At 43.6% G+C, this 20,336-nt stretch overlaps 1 protein-coding gene across 1 annotated transcript in view; it reads left to right on the forward strand.

The window, feature by feature from the left end:
- Positions 1-19,870, forward strand: part of LOC142567724 (uncharacterized) — a 58,772-nt gene extending 38,902 nt beyond the window's left edge. Inside the window, exons 5-6 of the mRNA XM_075677899.1 lie at positions 3,553-3,750; positions 12,149-19,870. Coding sequence (XP_075534014.1) covers positions 3,553-3,750; positions 12,149-13,023 — 1,073 coding nt within the window. The 3' untranslated portion in view covers positions 13,024-19,870. The remainder of the gene's footprint in view (positions 1-3,552; positions 3,751-12,148) is intronic.
- The last annotated feature ends 466 nt before the right edge of the window (positions 19,871-20,336 follow it).

Raw genomic sequence — 20,336 nt, forward strand, 5'->3', positions numbered from 1 at the left:
TAATAACACATTATTTTGTTCTGAGAATCTTGTAATGTCACGGTTGAGTAGTTGGGGTGCAGAAATATTAATGACAGTACCTTAATTTCGGACGCGATTCTTTATTCTTTATTCAAGAATTACCCCGCATTGCCCGAAGGCGTTATAGCAGGGGGTTACAGGAGGGAAAAAACAGATCTTCATTCGTACAGCACACTTGCTCTTCACACAGCTGATTCCACTCCGCAATAGTTTTGACAAAAAAGGAATCCGCAAACAAGTACGTCCTGGCACGGTACTCGCGGATTTTAAGTGAATGGTCATTACGGCTAGAAATATAATGTGGTTCTTTCAAGTAGATTTTACTGCTAATTCCAGTATTATTGTTAAATATGAGGTATAAAAACTTTAGTCTCAACTTTTTCAGCCGAGAGGAAAGCAGTTCCCAATTCAATTCAAGTTTCATTTCAGTACAACTTTCTCTCCGGCCATACCGCCCCAGGACGAACCTAGCAGCTCGGTTTTGAATTCTTTCCAGTTTATCAATCAAGTTTTTTTGCGCGGGGTCCCAGACGGCACAGGCATATTCTAAAATTGGTCTCACACATGTTAAGCAAGCAGTTTTCTTTAGGTTCGGCTGTGAACATTTCAAGTTCCTCTGAATAAAATTGAGTGCCCTGCCAGCTTTTACAATGACGTCATCCACATGAGCAGACCATGAGCAGTCGGATGATAGCGTCACACTTAGATACTTGTATATAGGTTCGTTTTCTATCAGGGTATTATTTATCTGGTAAAGACTTACAATCTGTTTCTTCTTTCTTGTAAAACATGCATGAACACACTTTTTTAAATTCAAATTCATCTTCCACGTGGAACACCAAGTATTAATACATCCTAAATCAAATTGTAACATGGCAGCATCTTGTTCACTCTTAATTTTCCTATAAACAACACAATCGTCGGCAAACAACCGTATACATGAAGAAATACCAACAGAAATATCATTTAGATGAAGTAAAAACAAAAGTGGCCCTAAGACTGAGCCCTGTGGGACTCCTGATGTCACATCAGCATATGCCGAGCTTTTGCCATTCAAAACAACACATTGTCGGCGCTGAGACAGATAATTTTCAATCCAAGCCAGTACGCTTGGGTGAATATTTAACATTTTAAGTTTAATAAGAAGTGGATATGACACTGTGTCGAATGCCTTGCGAAAGTCTAAAAAGACACAATCTGTTTGTCCTCCCTTGTCAACATCGAATGCCGATTCATGATAAAATTCAATTAATTGTGTTGTGCAAGATAGACCTCTCCAAACCCGTGTTGTTCTTTGATTAGTATATTATTATTTGTTATATGACGCATTATCTCGGTATATATAATATGCTGAATGATTTTGCACGAGATGGATGTTAGTGAGATAGGCCTGTAATTCGCGACATCTCTTTTCGAACCCCCTTTATGAATAGGTACAACTTGACCGGTTTTCCAATCATTAGGTAAGAGTCCTGTGGATAGCGATTTCACATAGATTAAATAAAGGTACATCGAGATAGGTATAGCACACCGCTTTAGTATACGTGGAGATATACCATCCGGACCGTTTGCTTTGGTTTCATCTATGACCTTTAGGAGTGCCTCGATGCCTCTAACACTTAATTCAACTTGTTCCATTAAAGGAAGTGTGCTTGCATGTGGTGTAGAGCTATGATTCCATTTAGGTAGGAAGACAGATTGAAAATATGTATTCAAACGCGTTGCCTTTTCAGTATCGTCTGTAATTATTGGTTGATTACAAACAACTTCATTTATTCCTACAAAATCTGATCCGCATCCTTTTAAAAACCTCCAAAAATGTTTAGGATTACTTTTCATTCTGTTGTTGAGTGTCTTAAAGTACTCTTCCTTCGTATTTTTTATAACAAACTTATGCTCCTGTGTTACTTCAGATAACTTATTTATGTGATTCATACATTTAGTTTTTGTGTATCTATTAAATGCTCTCTTTCGTTTTTTTAATTATTCTGCGAATACGTGAATTCACCCAGGTGTTCTTATGTTTTTTGAGTCTGGTGGAATCTATGCTTGGAACATACTTGTCCGTAAGCTCAAGCAGTTTATCTTTAAATACCCGCCATAAATCATGGATGTCGTAATCCTCAGCAAGATATTCAAAAACTGGCAAGTAATCGAGGAACTCCTGGGAGATACTAGGATAATCACCTTTTTCGAAGAAAATAAATCTCCTTGATGTGGGTGACGTTGATAGATTAATATCTGTTTTAATGTTTGCAATGACAGCGTGATGGTCACTTATTCCTGGTATTATATAAACCGAGCTAATAAGGGTAGGTGAACTGCAGAACAAAAGGTCCAGAATGTTACTATTCCGAGTTGGAGCATTGTCATACTGTAATAGTCCGAAGGTGTTTACAATGTTTTTCATTTCTAAGTTAATACGGCCGTCAACTTTGCATACACAATCACCTTCTAGCCATTCCAAGTCAGGTAAGTTAAAATCACCCACAAGCAAAATAGGCTGCCGGGATGCCTCCGAAACAGTGTCAAACGAAGATTGCAACGGTTTTAAATTAAAAGACCTAGTTTTAGCTGTAAAGAGTAAGTAAGTAAGGGGAAGGATTTTTAGATTTTGGTAAAGTGGGAGGACAGATGCCAGGAGTGAGCTAAATGTAATCAGGCGTACTGCTTGGTTTTGTAAGTGATGAAGGCATGACGTGTGTTTCATACGTGTTTCCCCATGAAGTGAAGCAATATATCAGGTGACTATATGAATGCGTAATACAGTGTCTGTAAGATGTGCTGCTGAAAGCAATGTCCAGATTTGATTAATACACGTAAACCAAAACCAATTTTCTTATCAAGGGATATGGTATGTTTGTTAAATTTCAGGTGAGAGTTAAGAACAACGCCAAGAAATGTGGTTGTATCAGATGGATAAATTATGTGGTTATCTAGATTAAGACTCGGAACTAAAGAGGTTTGCTTATGATGAGTACGAAAAATCATGAAGCATGTCTTTGTGGCATTTATTTGCAGCGCATTGTCAAGACAACAAGACGCAATTTTTTTAAGGTCTTCGTTTAGTCGTGTTGTTAAATTATTGAGGTCTTTATCTCCAGCGAATGTAGCTATATCATCAGCATAAAGTATGCATTCTGAATTGTTAAGGCAATTAGGCAGAGGAGGAGGCATGGACTATCCTGCCCTAGTTTGTGCTTGATCATGTGACCTCCAACATTGGGTGTGCATGAAGACAGCGTGCATCAAGCTGCCATGCTTCTCTGCTCATGCTCTCACACTTTCCCTTGCACCCACAGCATACAGAATGCAAGGTGCAGTAGGATCTTTATTGCAATTATACTTCTTAAAGAACATTGTAGTGAGGGAGAAAATTTACCGGGAGCGCCCATATACAATTGACAAAATTTGCAGGCTTAGGGTGAAGTTGGCTGATGCAAGACAGGCGAATTGCAACTCGCTTTTGTCCTGCAGTGAACTATAAACAGGCTCATGATGGCAACGGCCTATACTTGTTCTAATGTGCAGGTCATGTCCCTGCCTACGCCAGTGTACGACGCACAGTTGGGGCACGCCGTATGCTGTCCGAGGACATGCATGCAATGGGGCGAGCCACTTGGAATACCATGGGATCCTCAGAACATTCCAGACCTCAGCAGGGCGTTCTGACTCAGCTTACGCAGAACCTCGTGAAGGATGTGAAGAAGGCATCACACTCAACAAAAAGTGAGCATTAAAGACTTAGTTAAGCAAGTTGGTATGTGTTCATTTTGGAAATGGTGCCAAATCAAGAAACACAGACATGAATTGCGTTTTCTTTTTCTGTCTGTTTTTTTTTCTGTGCCTCTATTTCCAAAATAAAAAAGATTGAGCGGTCAGTTAAACTGGGAACTGTTGAGTAACATTTTTAGCTCGGAAAAAATGAGCGTCAAGCACAGGTGTGCCATTGTTATTATTACAGTAGACTTCTGTTAGCAATGTGGATATGCTAGGGGTTTTCTGTAAGAGTCCACCCGGTGGACTGTCCATTTCGGCCGCTGCTGATTGGATGCAGCTGTACGAGAGAGGAGGAGACGAGTGGCCCTAGGGCCAATCAGCAGCTGCCGAAATGGACAGTCCACTAGGTGGACTCTTACAGAAAACCCCCCCGGCGGGCTAGTTGGTAATTTATGATACAATATTTCAGCGCAACAACTTGGATGAGAAACAAGCGAATACCATGCACAAGCCTGTGCAAGTTAAGGAACACATGCTGTCTCCTATAACAGTGGCACCTGTTCCCACTTTATTCTGTTAATTCGCCTCCGGTTAATTCGTTTTCAGTTAATTCGATCTTAACCGACTGTCCCGACTTGCGCCCATACACTTTTTTGGGCCCAAACTTTTTTGTTATTTCGATCTTAATATTGGCCTTAGCCAAATAATTCGAACTTGACCGGTCAGCTTCGCCGCAATATAGCCGTATTATGCAGTGAAGCAGACGCAATTTAGTGTGGTGAAGTATACCAATAACGAAAAGGGGCCACTGTCACAGGACATAGTACGCGTTTCGCAATTATAGACGTGCGCACGCACCGTCTCCAGTCACACAGTGCGAGCGCCTAGACGCCGAATAAGCATACTAGCAGCAATTCAGAGCTGTTTCTGGCGTAAAAGGTAAACATTCGGTAGATATCTGCCTGGTTGGGGACAACGGAATTAAAAAGAAGGAGAACTCAACCAAAATTTATATTTAAAATCTAGATATTTCGGAGCCCGACCGGCTCCTTCAGGGATGAGATTGCTGGAGGCGGAGTATTGCTTATGTGCGATTTTGGCGCTGTGACAGGCTAGCAGACACATTTCGTAGGCCTTGGGAGTAAACGGATGTTGTGAGACGTGACTGGGACGATTTGAGCCCTCGATTCGCCCGCCATGCGTTAAATCGTTAACGGGGCCAAGTGCGCGTTACATAACTATGCGCGCGCGCGCACGCCAGCATCGAGAAGCGGAGAAAAGCCATCTGTGTTTTGGGAAAGGTAGCGAAAAAAAGGCGGTAAGATGAAAAAAAAAACGCAGGGGTCTGTAACTCTGAAGGCCTGCCGGTAAACTTATTCGGTGTCTCGGTGCTCGTATTGTGACCGGAGGCTGCGCATGTGCGTGTAAGGAACACGCGCTGCATCTCGTAACAGTGGCAGCTTTCCCGCTTTAAATGCTTCACTGCGTGACATGTCTGCATTGCGGCGAAGCTAACTTTAAAGGCAAATACTGCTAAGTGAGTCAACGCCGTGTTCGGCATTTTAGAGCGCGGCTCTTAAACTGAAACCGTATGGCGCGATTGGCGCGCGGCAGAGGCGCTCGGGCGTCCTTTCGTTGGGAAATCGCGTAACCGCTTGGTACTGTTGCCGCCCCCGCGTCTACCAATGAGAGTGCAGCGCAAGTGTCACGTCACGCTATACGTCACGCTTCAGTTCCCTCAATGCCACCGGATGATGCTGTCCTCCGCGCATGCTGGAGTGCAGGTGGGATTTTGTGGCAAATGGACATGCTTTTCAGGGCTCCGTGGTGGCAATGAAATCATAAATTTTTTGTGCATGCTTTGAGCTTGCTTTTGTTTTTGATTTGCTGTTTTTAGCCTTTAAATAATAATTGGGAGTTTCTATTTGTCTCTCTCTTTTTTCGTGTAATGTGTTTTGTGTACATTTGGTTTTGCAGGATAGTCAGAGCGCTCTTTCGCGTCACGTGCTTCAACACGTGCAAATGGGTGGGACGTTAAGTGTTTTAGCCTTTAAGTAGTAGCTCGGAAGCGGCAAGACTAATAGCTATTAGTGGCTTTACTGTGTGTGCTTTGGTATCAGGAATATTGCTTTGGTAAGAAATAAGAGTGTGGCTGCTTGGTTGAACATGTACGAAAACGTGTCATACCTTAAGTCTGTGCGGCATTGATTGCTTTTAAAACATTGGTGAGAATTACTTTGCGTCATTTTAAAGATTTAGATCCTGTGGTATCGGCTTTTGCTAGAAGGCACGTGCTTGGCATTATTGCAGTATTATAGTACTATAGTATTTGCATTAGAAAAAGCCGTGCAATACATGGCAAGAAAGCTGGGAAAGCGTGCAGTGTGCAGGGGGTCCCTCAAGACAGACGAGGGGACAGATGAGAATGGAGTGGAAAACGAGTCAATCAGCATACACTGTGATGGCGATGCTAGGCTGAAGAAAATGGAGGCCTTCCAGGAAGTGCTTGTCAAACAGGTTGAAGAGCTCAAAAAGTAGCTAGAGGGAACATAACACACGGAAGGTAGTGGAAGAAAGACTTCAGGCAGCCGAGGAAAAGCTGAACAGGGCCACCATTGTGAATGAGAATGGGCGTGACAATGGAACGCAGTCCCCCGACGGGACAGCAGAGGGTGTGTCAGCAAAGCATGTGGAATGTATGCAGCATGGGGAGGAGGTAGCTGGAAAGAGCGGCACCTACCTTGAGGATGCCACACACAAAAAACGGGAGCGCAGGGGTCAGTGCCCCTTGTCAAATCCGAATCAAATGAAAAAGGACAAAGGGAAGCAGGGAGAGATAGAGAAGGAAATGGTGATAATCGCCTGCAACTCAAACCTGGCTAAGTGCTCACAAGCAATTGTGCAGAGGGTGAAAGGTGATAAAAGAGTGGCAGTAGGGACATTTTCAGGGCGGACACTGGGTTCTGTCATGGAGCGAGCAAAAGCAAAGCATGGAAAATGCCGACGTGTGCAACCTTGTCATAGTAGTAGGTGGACTAAATGACGTCCTAAACAGGAAAGGGACAGGACTAGCCCAGCGCTTGGTGACGGGGGTGGACCACTTGCACGAGCTGTCCCCTCAGGTGCAGATCGTTGTGTGCATGGTGCCAGAGGTGCCTGTACCTGAGTCACATACAAAGAGCCGTAGTGGCTGCTGATGATGTGATAGGGAAAATGAGCCGAGAGAAAGGCTTCGAGGTTGTCGAAGTAAACAGAGAAGTGAGAAGGTGTGGTTTTGAACGAGACGGGTTCCACTTCAATTACAGGCTTGGACGAGAAGTGTGCCGGCGACTTGCTGGTCACACTATTGCTTTTTTAGGTTTTTCAGGGGGCCCACAGGCGCTCAAGATGCCAGAGTAGGTAGTAATGAAGAAGGTGCCCCAGGGGACCCTCAGAATAGCATCGCCGTCAATAACAGGAAAAAAAAAAGGAAAACAAGAAAGAGAGCTCACCATGCAATAGGCTACATCAACATGCAGGGCGGCAAAAGAAAGGAAAAGTGGGCAGAGATTGAAGAGCAGTTAAATAGAGAACAAAACAAATAGGGGTGTGTGTGGTTACAGAAACACACCTTAGAGATTCGCAAGAGCTGCCAGTGATTGAGAATTGTGTTTGGGAAGGGCACAACAGAACTAAGTCGGAAAGAAAGGGAGGGGGAGGCAGAATGCTCATCCATCAGGGAGCCAAATGGAAAATAGTAAATTAAAAATGTCAAGAGCATATTTCGCTATCAGGTACAATGAGTGGAGAGAGAACTTGGCTGGGCGTAGCGTATTTGCGGACCGGAAACAACTGCACAGAAAAGATAGAAGAGTTAGTGGAATGCATAAGTGCTGATATTAAGGATTTCAGGAATGATGCTGAAATTATCCTATTGGGTGACATGAATGCCCACATAGAGGATTTAGATGTTTATACTGACAACAACAGGAAGTCAATGCTAGACCCTTGTGAGCAACATAACCTTGTTATCATGAATACAGGGCCTAAGTGTGAAGGCCAGACCACGTGGGAAGTGGGAAACCAGCAATCGACCATTGCTTACTGTCTGATGACAGAAGGAAACCATGATAAGAGAAATGGTCATTGACGAGGAAGGGTATAGCAGCATAGGAAGTGACTATAAACACATCATTTGGAAATGGGATATGTAGTTGGGAAAGAGAGCAAGGAGTGCAAAATGGCCAGTCGAAATTTGAACGCTGAACAAATAGCAAATATAGTCACTAGAGTCGAGGAAGAACTTTGCAAATGGCCAAGTAAAGAGTGAGATTATGGTGAGCTTCTAAGTGTAATAACAACAGAAATACAAATAGAGAAACAACATGCTCGTTCGAAAAGAGAAAAGAAACCGAAAAGCTGGTGGAACAGGGAGACACGAGAAGCGATCGCTGAACGACAGAAAGAAGGACGCACCTAAAATATTTTGGAACCACATAACATGATTAGGCAGGAAGTCAACAACAATACAACGACATATCCTAGACGAAGATGGAAACCAAAGGTCAGTGGGGTGCCTCGCGTTTGCTGCTCACTGGCATAACAAACTTAGAACACCTATGTTTAAAACCAAATATGGTACTCAGACACTTGCCTACCTAGTACCTCATTTCCTAAATAATTATCCAGAAATTGCTACTATGATTCAGGAATGCAGATCTGCTTAGAGTCTAAGAAAAAGTTTAGGAATTATCTTATGCTAAGTTCCTAATGGTTCTTAACTGTCCTTGTGGGCTCGATAACTTTTCTTTTTATTTACTAGTTTTTTTCTCTTACATTTTTTCTCTTATTTGCTATATAATGTTTTGTAACACTGATCAGTATTATTTGGTTGTTTAAATATCTCCATGCTCTCACGCATTACTGATGATATATTATGTATCAAGTGTAACAATCTTACTGCTTTGTATACTTGATTGCTTGCCGCATACCTTGTTTCTACATTGTTGTTATTGGAATGCATCACATAACCGTGCAAACAACAAAGGACATGAAGGACAAAGGACAAAGGTTACATGATGCATTCCAATATCGACCACCAACTAGCCCGCCTATCCCTGTTAAAAATTCTACATTGTTGCACTGTATTTTCATGATGTTCCACCCCCTGAGCAATCTACGGGTAGGGGGGCCTTTGTAAGGCAGTTGCATCTGCCTTTAGCCCCTACATCCCAGACAGTGTATTGTATAAACAAAGCATTCATTCATTCACAGGTAGACGACAAATGAAGCTGTACAGGGTGATATGGGCTGGACTAGTTTTGAAGTGAGGGAAGCTCGCAGTAAAATTGATTATGAAGAATGACTGGGGAATATGGAAGAAAGTAAATGGTCTGGGAGAGTGTTTAGGTATTTTTACAGAAAAAACATTGGTTCACAGTGGCAGAAAAGAACTCTGAAACTTACCCGCAAGTATGTGGCCTGTAGGGTGAGCGACGCAGCAACAAAGAACATCAAGCGGATAGTCAGAGAGGGTGAAAAAATCTCATTGGTGGCGGCAATGCAAAAGAAACCTGCCATGAGTGACTACTTAAGAGGAAAAAATGAAATAAGGAAACAAACAATTTGTGATAACTCAAAGGGAAGCTCATTACTTTTCGAAGTGAGATCAGGATGCCTTAGAACACGCACCCATAAAGCGAGATATAAGAAGGAAGAAGAAGCAGGTGCTTGCTGTGGTAAAGCTAGGGACGGTAAAGCTGCTGTAAAGCTAGGATGGAGCATGTTTTATTAGAATGTGAAGACATCTTCCCAGTGGTCAAATTAGGCACCACTGGCCTCCTTGAAGCCCTTGGGTTCAGTGAGAGTAGGGGAAAAGTAAACATGTCTGCAATAGAGATTAGTAAGAGGCAATTGGAAGATTGGTGGAAGAAAAGTAGGGAAACAACAAAAAACGAAGATTTACAATAGCAAAGTTCACAATAGGGGTCATAAAATTTGGTTGTGGGAGTTCATCGTGTTTTTTTTTCTTTTTCTTTTTTTCTGTTTTAACCTAGGTAGCACATTAGGTGGTATAATAGCAAAAGCTTGGCGGCGCAACCTACTGCCCCATTCCAAAGGGGACACTCATAACATCCATCCATCCATCCATCCTTAGCTAAACACCCGGCAAATGCGGTGTGGCTTGCACGTGCCTGCCATGCTCATGCAAGTGCTGTCGTGTCAGCGGTGGTGTGGGCATTCGCCAAGCGTCGTGCTTTCGCGAACGAAAACACAGCATGCGGTTCCAGCTTTAGGCGCCCGTTCCTGCATTTAGCATCGGTGACATCCTTCTGTGTAACCGACATTGAGAGATGAAAGAGGGCAATAGCTAAGAGAGCGTGAGGAGGAAAGCAGAACAGGAGTGTATGGCTAAAGCGAGAGAAGGAAAACATGGTGCCATGCAAAACGGTCTCCGTGGCGACGACCACTACGAGATGGCGCTAGAGTAGCGTGCCGTCGTCTGTTCACCGATGGCATGAAACAAGTGTGTCTACCAGTATATATGGAAACAAAGCGCAGCATATATGGAAACAAAGTGCAGCATGAGTGGAGGTCTGTCTGCGGTGGCTGCTGCGAATCGCACCCACACGTCACTCACGCACTACCTTTCGCCATGTTCCAATTAGCGAGGCAGTCGCGCCACTCTTCGTTCTGTTTGCTACGTGCCGCACAAGACAGAGTGCATGCACTAACTGATATATTGCGAAATGAAAGCACGTGTAAAGCTATGGTCAAGTTTCGCTTTAGGGAGTATCATAACCGTTGGTTAAATTTTTTTTGCCTCTTTGTTTAATTCGACCTGTTGGAAGATGTCGGTCCCATCAGGATCGAATTGACGGAAGTCGAACTGTATTACAGCCAACTTCATAATTCAACCCTGATGGGGTCACTCAAGTTATTTGAATTATTTGGCAGGCCGAATTACATGGCTAAACTCTTATGTTTCACCAGCTAGCCCTTGTTGCAGCCCACCTTTTGTGAACCTAAAGTAGAAAACTAACCTAAAGATGACATCACAGCTTCTAAACAAAGTAAATATCTAATGTGCCTCCAAATGTCTAGAAAGTGTAGCATTGATTCGGAAGCCTGCAGACCTAACCTTCACAAAATGGAAATTTATTTAAGCTTAACATCCATTGTCATCACTCTCAGACAGCTCTTTATCGCTGTCAGTGGACCTCAACATGTTGCCTTCCATACGGTCCATTGTACATTTAGTATTCGGTATTTATCAAACAACTCTGCAACAATCACAAATGCGATGTCAGTCCATGCCTAGACTAGCCACTTCACTAGTTCATTCTGTCACGCATGCAATTTTTCAGAACACCATAAACATGTAACTAGACTATCTGCCACTAGCTTATCATGAAAAATGGCGAATTTTTTTAATGAGTTTTTGTTATCAAAAACTGAAAGCTATGGATCAAATTTTTCTTTTGCCATCTTGTGATATCAACAGTGATGTCACTGGCTAGGCTGCCTCTGACAGGAGGCTGTTGCAAATCTCACGAACACGCCTTTGGTTTTGTATCCAATTACACCACGCGGGCAGTTCCTGAACAGTTTTCTTAGAAAAAGGAGGCGCATGCTGGAATTGTGTAAGCACTGCAATCAACCACTGTTTTCATCTGAAAATCTTCGTAAGACAGACAAACAAATAGGCATTTTCAGTGGAAGATAATGTGTGCTTGATGCATTCACTATCAAAGGAGATGCTGCCGCTATTTGGTCAGCATCAGCAACAGGCAGGCTGACGAGTCTTATTCAAATTATTCTGCGAAGACCAATTTCAGGATCAGAAGTTTGGGCCCATAGAAGTGTACTGGCACCAGATGGGGCCTTTCGTTAGCTGTTATAGATGGTTAGCTGTTAGCTGTTATGTTTGGTTTAGCTGTTATAGCTAGTGCTAGGTTCAGCGTTGAAATTAGACAGAAAAGCAGTGTTGCCAAGAACCAGGAACCAAGACATGGTTCCTGGTTGTTTTTAGGGGGGAACATGTATTGACAAATATGTTCCTAATCGTTTTGCTGCAGTTAGAACTCACCTCACAATGCCTCCGTCTGCATGGTATCGCATTACATGCCTGCTGACCATCTCACGGAGCCCTGAATCCTGTGATGCCATGGGAGTGCGAAATGTGGCATATAGAGCCATGAAAATTGGAATTGAGGGCAGCTCTCATTTTGCTGGATTTCTCTGATCACTTACTTGGGTTTGTGTGCTTTATTTTTCATAATTCCTTTAGCTCTTTGTTGTCTGACATCTTGAGAATAGATCTAGAGCAAATATCATGTCTTGAAGAAAGTGTCCCGGGGCCCATTTAATATACTTTATTGTTGAACATCTAGTTATATTTTTGTTTCTTTTGTTTTATGTTTTTCAGTGTTGCCTGGATGTCGAGATGGTCTGTTAGAATCCAGTGATGACAGTGAGGATCAAGAAACAATGTGCAAGTATCGCTTGTGCAAGCAAAATGGTTTTGGTGCCTCAGTTGTGGGAAATCCCGCCAGTGAAATGTGTTGCTGTTGCTCGTCTTCAGTCGACCCGTCACATCAGAAGAAGGTCTATAAGTGTGCCTTATGCGCGTACAAGTGCATAGACAAGGAACATTTGGTTGTGCACATGAATCGGCACACCGCGTGTAGCAGGCCGTTTAAGTGTGAAAAATGCAGCTGCACTTTTTCAAGGCAAATGCGTCTGATGCTGCATATGCGTACCCACCAAGAGCCGCAAGAGACAGTTGACACGAGCCAGCAGAAAGAGTTCAAGTGCGACTTATGCTCGGAAACATTCACTAGCCTCGGTGATCTCCTGGAGCACGTGAACATCCATGAAAACCCAGTCAAGTGTCTGCTGTGCCCACGCATGTTCCCGAATGAAATGCACATGAAGGCTCATTTATGCCAGCACAGGGGTGAGAAGCCGTTTGAGTGTAGCCACATCCACCTCATCCAGCACACGGCCACCCATGAGAAGGGCTTCACGTGCGCTGTCTGCTCTCGCACGTTCAGCCGCAAGGCCGGCCTCCTGCTCCACATGCGGCAGCACACAGGTGAGAAGCCGTACGAGTGTCGGGCCTGTATGCGCACGTTCACCGTCCAGGCTGGCCTGAAGAGGCACACGCGCCACCACCAGAATGTCGTTCAGGCTGCCCGCAAGCTTGGTGGGACGAGGCAAGGAACACATACCGTTGGCCGGAGGAATCGCCCTTCGAGTGCCAGCAGACGTTCGCCGGACCTTCCGTCTGCAACCGAGTGACGCATGTTTGAAAAGGGTGTGCTCAGAAAAACTAGGGTAGGTATGTAGGTCAGACATTGAATAGCTCAGGTAAAGACGGCACATGGCCAAAAGAAAGAATAAATAGCGTGTCTGGCGTTCCTTGTTGTGTCCATGCCCAGGTCATCCCTATTGTGGGATGAAGTGAGACATCGTCTTTCATCCGATTGCACTCCATTCCATTAACACTTCATCCCAATTCAATAACCTCTGCCTGATACCGCATTACCAGCACTAGAGAGCTTGTCCGTAAGACTGTTATTGTTTACAGCTTACCTGGTTACCAGAGCCATGGATGGCAATGCATGCTGGCAGTAGCATCTTGAGACGCTTTATGCAACTACAATGTGTATTAATACTTTCTATCACATGAACGCTATCGTTGAAGGAAAATCATAGAGCAACTGCACGTCAACAATTATCTTGCTACAAACACTTTCCATAAGCAGTTAATTCAGTAGAATGTGGTAGGCCACTGCAGTATTATTTTTGTGTACTCTCTGGTTAAGCTCTGCATCACAAGATGTTGCAATCGGCGGTGCTGCTGCCATACACTAATCCTATGATCCGCTCTTCCACGAATGCTAATACGTTTACTGGCAAGCTAAAGCATCCGCTCAGACCTGACTGAGAACTCATGGAAGAGCTTAAATGGGAACACTGACGAAAGGAAGCCCAAGGCAAGGTCATTTATGCCACATGACCAGGTATTTCTAAGGAACTACAGTACCGGCCCTGCACTCGAGACTGCACAATTCAGCGACATCACGTGGATCAGATGTATTGATGTAACGTGCAGGGCATAGGCGGAAAGTTTTCATTTTTCATTTCTACAGGGGGGGTGACGACCAGCTTTCCTAACCCCACATATATATATACATATATATATGTATATATGTGTGTGTGTGTGCAGCTATTCCTTCCTCTCTACATCACACTTATTATCCGTCTGTCAAGGCCGACTAATCTCATTGATAACAAAAGCCCCCTGGCTGAAGCGCCGCTCTGACAATGCACGAAACGCGAAAAGCAATGTAATAGGCGTAGCATGCTTCAAAATCCTGGCTTTGCATGCACTGCAATGACAGAGTGCGCACGCAGCTATATTTCACGCCAGACACTTGCTTTGGACCAAAGCCAAATTAAAGTGACGGTTTTAGTTTTCATGAGAGTGTATACATTCTTCAACAACAGGTTCATGGCATTAAATAAAAGCGAAATTAACAGACCGGGAAGTGACCCACGTGTTCAGAAAAGTCAAAACTGATGCTTTCAAGAAAGTAAATAACCACTTGTAAATAAGCCGAACTGGCAATCGGGACGCCTGCACAATAAAGAAAGAAATACATCAGATTTCAGTGTGCCGTTATTATCTATAAATTCGTAAGTGCCGTTGAACACCACCTGCTGCCTAGAGGACATGCTCGAATAGGTGACCTTCTGCAGCTACGCAGTACTGGCTCCACTTTATCACATCTTCAGTGGCTTTCTTGAAGACCGACGCTTAAATTCTGCAGCAGATATCTGCTTTATCCTTGTCTTGAACTAATCTGACGTCCATCTCTGATCATGTAAGCATGATCTTTCACATAACCCCAAAAAAAGAAATCGAGTGGAGAGAGCTCAGGTGACCTAGCCGGCCAATTTACAGGCCCGTGCTTCCCAATCTATTGCGCATGAAAAGTCGCATCCAGTGAGTTTCGTGCTTGGCTGCTGCTGTGTGCTGGTGCTGCGTCTTGCCGATACCACAGACGTGGAAGACGTGTGACAGCGGGACTTCGCTGAGAAAGTCGTCCACCACTCCTTCAAGGATTTCGTCCACATAATGCTGTCCGGTCAGTGTGTGATTGAAGAAGATGGGACTGATTATAGCACCGGCATAAATGCAGCAACCCACATTGAACAACCACTGGTATTGGTTTCGATTGAATTTTACCCAGTGTGTATTGTAGTTATTCCAGTAGTATGCATTATGCAAATTTACCTGGGCGTTTCTCTGACAATTGGCTTCATCTGTACACATGATGTTGCTCGAGAAGTGCGGTGACTCATCGGCTTTTGTGAGGACCCAATTCGAGAAATCTAGGTGATTCTACAGGTCCCTATCTTTCAAGCATTGGTGCTGGTTAAGGTGCTACGGGTGAAAGGCCGTTGTTTAGAATCCTCCAAACTGATGACTTGGAAATTGGTACCTGGGCGGCCACATGCCTCATGCTAGCATGAGGTTCTCAGACCATAAATGCTAGAACGTCCAACATCCGTGCGTAGGCTAGGACTCAAAGACGAAGTCCTATACCACTGTTTCTTGAAGCTGCCGGTTTGTCTCAAGTTTTCATCATTTCTGATGATAGTCGACACATGTGGTCTACTGCCACACTTCCCATGACTGATATATATGTAGTTGAAGCTTTCCTCTTGTTCTCATTTGTAGCTCCCAAGGCAAGGATCATTTTTACCTCCTGCTCATTAGAGAAAGACATGGCGACTGGGACGAAACAAAACACACCTTCAAACATTTGCACTGATGTTGTGAATTCGCTTTTGTGGTGATAGGTTTAGTGGCAAAAAGAAAAAGAACCATCCATCCACTTTATCTATTCTAAGACAACAGCTATCACAGCTTGTTTCCAACTAATACCAAACGCGACGTGTTACTTCGGCTGAAGTGCGGCAGATAAGGCACTAGCTCGATCACTATGTTTTTTCTTTATTTCCTTTATTTTGTTCTGGCTAACTCAGAGGGAGCTTGTTCAAGGGCTTTGATGCGGGTGGGAGTGCAGTAACGTGGTATTTTTCATATTTCGGGGGGTTTATTTATCGTCTGAAAAAATTAGTACGTAATTAGTACGTCACTGAAGGTACTGCAATTAGATGTCCCTTGGCTGTGCCTACGAATGCCTCACTGACACTTTGATAATTAGGATATTACATGTTGAGCTAGAAAATTGATTACAATTACCTAAATAAATCTCAGTAATGAAAAAATTACTGGCAGCTACTCTACTGTACCTGAAATATGCAGTAGGTTTTCTTCAAGTAACACAATTGCTCTTCTTTTTTTAAATTATATGCATGATAGTTAACTGGGACATCCTGTGTATATTTATGACCTCTGCGTGCAAGTGACAATGTTTCCATTCCTAATAAATGTTGTAAATTATGAGAAGAGTTTTTTTGACGATGAACAATGATGCAGTAAGCTATTAGCCACAATAATGTTTTAAGTTGAAAGGTCAAGGCAAGTAAAAAAAAAAACCTCAAATGGTGGGGGTGACAAAACTCTGGCAATGACACGTTAGGTGAGCGGGGGGGTATGCTTAGGCATCGCCGGGGGGGGTCGCTTAGCCACCCCCCCCCCTCCAGAAAACTTTGGAGGGGGCTCGGGCCACAGAGCCCGCCCGTAGTCTGAGCAGGGTAACACACCTAATGGTGATGGCAGTGAAAGGGAACAGCTGGTACCAACTGATGAACAATGTAACGTGGTACCTCCCAACAACCCATACTTTAAGTGCAATTACAAGACACAAGTGCTGTGACATACAATAGGCCATGCAGGTCTGTAGCTCCCCCTCAGCGTTGGATGGACTTTGTCTAGGACAAACATTGAGGGGGGGGGGGGGGAGTGTTGTGTAGTCTGCGGTATAGTGACACCATCTCTGCGTGAGAATGTGAACTGCATGGACAGTGGTGGCTGTGGTGCCTGCCAGAGGACACATCGCAGCCACTGCATTCCCCTCCGGACACCACTGGCATGAAGACTAGAGTGCCCGCTCTTGCCGTGCAGCCTGCACCTTCATCATGTAACCATTAAGTGTGCATTAAATATAAGTTGTGTTATATCAGCCATGCTTCTGTTCGAGACACAATTGTATGCTCACTGCTTAACCTAGACTTCCTTGCTGCATCAAGTTAACTGGTTATGCGCAGCATTTTTACACACAGTAAGAACTTCATTCATGGCTGAGCACATCTTTTATATTTCTGCTTCAGTCAAGGTTTCATTTTGTTTTGAATGTTTACAAGCAGCAAGCATTCAATTTCTAAAATACGTTTTATGCCGCACTTCATCTTTGGTGATCTTATATATGTAAAAAAAAGGAAAAGGCATTTCATGCATCAAAGTGTTTGAGGCACACACTTGAAATTGACAGAGTAAAAAAAAAACGCATGAACAAGCAAATGCAAGCAAATAATAAAGCTGTACTAGAAGCCCCACGTGTGTGCTCGGTGGTTAAGAGGGGTGGCTTGTCAACCTACGCAGCTGTGTTCCACAACAGTTATGCAAGTGTTGCATGTTCTTCCGAGCACAGGTAGCAACACTATACTGGGGTTCTCGAATTAATCACTTGCAGCGATACTATCACTTTCGCATGATGTAGAATGTGGCACATTGGACGATTCGGTAGGTTTTGCTCAACCAGCCAATGCAGCGCGCACTGAAAGTGATCGTACGAGAATATATCGCATGTTGCGACACGATGGGTTTGCAATACGTTTTTAGAAGTTGGCGCAGATAAGATGACTATGCAGTGTTTAGAACAAGGATGGCTGCACCCATGCAACACATGCAGCTGCAGAACAGAATGCGACAGCCTAGAGTCGCGTTTTCACCGTGATGCAGTAACTTGAACTCGCATCTACAAAAATATGCCAGTGTCGTCTGCTGTTAAAGATAGTTGCCAACCTTGAACACCTTGGCTCCGCCGAATAGTTTCCAGCTGTCAACAGACCATGTCGTCCAATCTGAGTGCGCGTGCAATCCGCCCATGCAGCTTCAGTGTACATTTCTTTCATGTGATTGGCTGTTGCATGGCTTGAAAGCGCTTGTTAGCTGGTGTTTTGTTCGCTTTTTCTTATTGTCTGCTGCTTTCCAATTCATGAACATCTCAGCTCACGTCAGCAGCAACAAGTTCGGATGATTGTATGCGACATTATCTGTTTGTGCAGTTTTTGTTTCCAGGGCGTCCCCTAATCTACTGTTAAAAGGTGTGCGAAGCAGCAAGATCAAGTGCACAATGTAACTGCCTAATTTACTTATTTTACCAAACTTTCATTGTTAGGGGACTAGGATTTGCTGAAGCAAAGCAGGCAGCAGGACCTTTGTAATGTAGTTCATTTGTTTTTGTGCCCATTACCTTACCAATTAATGCTGTCATTGTACTCGCATAGAGAACTGTTCCAGATATTATTGTTCAGAAACTTACCGGCTTGTCGCATGCAGTACCTCGTTAACTGCTTGCCAAAGCATGGTCACCATAAATACAACATTTATAGCTGCACTGGTATTTAGCAGAGCTGCCATTTGGCTTCTGGTGTCACTGTTGTGCTAGTCCTCTCCTTCTGCTCATTCGCGTTTAGTTTGCAGGTGCGACATAATGTCTACAGCTGAAATTCAGTGACTTTTCCAGAACAGGAAGAAAGGGGTTAACTGAGGGGCCCAATTTTGTTATTCATATCATAAGAAGCCAACAAACATTGACACCAAGGACAACATAGGGAAAATTACTTGTGCCTAATAAATTAAATAAAGAAACGATAAATTCATGGAAATTAAAGTTGATGAAAAAACGACTTGGTGGGGAACGATCCCGTAACCTTTGCATTTCGCGTGCAATGCTCTACCGATTGAGCTACCGTGGCACCGTTTCCCCATCCACTTTCTTGGGTATTTGTTTCCTAGTAGAACCCTGGGAGTGTTAGCCAGCGCCACCACTCAATTAAAAAAAAAGTACCCAAGAAAGTTGATGGGGAAACGGTGCCACGGTAGCTCAATTGGTAGAGCATCGCACGCGTAATGCAAAGACGGGGGATTGTTCCCCACCTGCAGCAAGTTGTTTTTTTATCCACTTTCATTTCCATTAATTTATCGTTTATTTATTTCATTTATTAAGCACAAGTAATTTCTCCTATGTTGTCCTTGCTGTCAGTGTTTGTTGGCTTCTTATGATATTTCCAGAACAAATGGCCTCTGTAGGCATATGTGGCTTCTTCAATCCATGCGTGCACATTTTCTGTGCTGCTTTTCAATTCCTGAACATTTCAGTTTGCGTCAGTAGCAACATGTCCAACTGATTCTGTTCAGCGTTATTCACTAGTGCAGTTTCTGTTTTCTTCCAACACGTATAGCTATAATGTGCTGTTGAAAGGTGTGCCAAGGAGAGAATGAATGTACAACGTAATTGCTTAATAATTAAAACTGCCTTTCGATGTTGCAGGGCTAGCAGTGTTTAATTCCCCTGTCATGCGGTCACTCGATTGGTATTATATACGAGCTTAATCTGCTCACACGAGATCATATAGACTGTCGTCTGTGCCATAAAGCTCTGTAAGCTAAATAAACTAGGTCCTGATTGCCGAATGTGTAGGAGTGGTCATTTTCTGTCATGTTGAAAAAGTTCACCCGGACCAAATTCGATTGCGATTGAAAGTGTCCGTGTTTTCGAGAGCATAGCTAGATTCCTGTGACGAGGAGAGATGCGCCAGTATAGTTATTTCAGAGGCAGATTTTGCCTCTGAAGTCTTACCTTTCTACGACCATCAAAAAGTACTCATCTCAATGGCCACGGCAGCAAGACTTGTGCAGGAGTAAGCCTTGCGTAAGCAAGGTGAACTCTGAAGTTCAGCAAATTTTTGCTCATTCTGAAGTCCGCATATATGTGCATATGTCCATGTGTCATCCCAATGGTTTTATAAATAATGGTCTGCTATTTAACATTAATGTTGAATTTTACAAATGCAATAACGTTTATGTTCATGTTCTCATTAAAGCAATTCGGTAACTATCATCTGTGTGTTCATGAATAGTGAATAAATATTTTTGTTACTTGAATTTGGGGCTCGTTCATAAACATACAAATTGCATGGTTATGCCTCAACGAACAGGTGAGAGCTTATATTCTATTACTGCAGCTGCTAGGTTTTATTCCTTTGGAAACCAACACGCTGGCGCATACACTGCGTCTGTCATTTTCTTTTACTGAAGAAATACACTTGCTTGCTTTAGTTTATGAGGTTTAACGTTCCAAAGCGACTCGGGCTATGGGAGACGCCGTAGTGGAGGGCTCCGGAAATTTCGACCACCTGGGGCTCTTAAACATGCGCTGACATCGTACAGTACACAGATTTCTAGCATTTGACCCACATCGAAATGCGACCGCCACGGCCGGAATCAAACCCGCGTCTGTCGGGTCAGCAGCCGAGTATCACAACCACTCAGCCACCGCGGCAGCTAGACTAGCTTGCGCTGGGATATCCATAACAAAAATTTACTTGAAAAGCCCCTACAGGCTTGGACA

This window comes from Dermacentor variabilis, unplaced genomic scaffold (genome assembly GCF_050947875.1).
Source record: "Dermacentor variabilis isolate Ectoservices unplaced genomic scaffold, ASM5094787v1 scaffold_14, whole genome shotgun sequence".
Classification (NCBI taxonomy): domain Eukaryota; kingdom Metazoa; phylum Arthropoda; class Arachnida; order Ixodida; family Ixodidae; genus Dermacentor; species Dermacentor variabilis.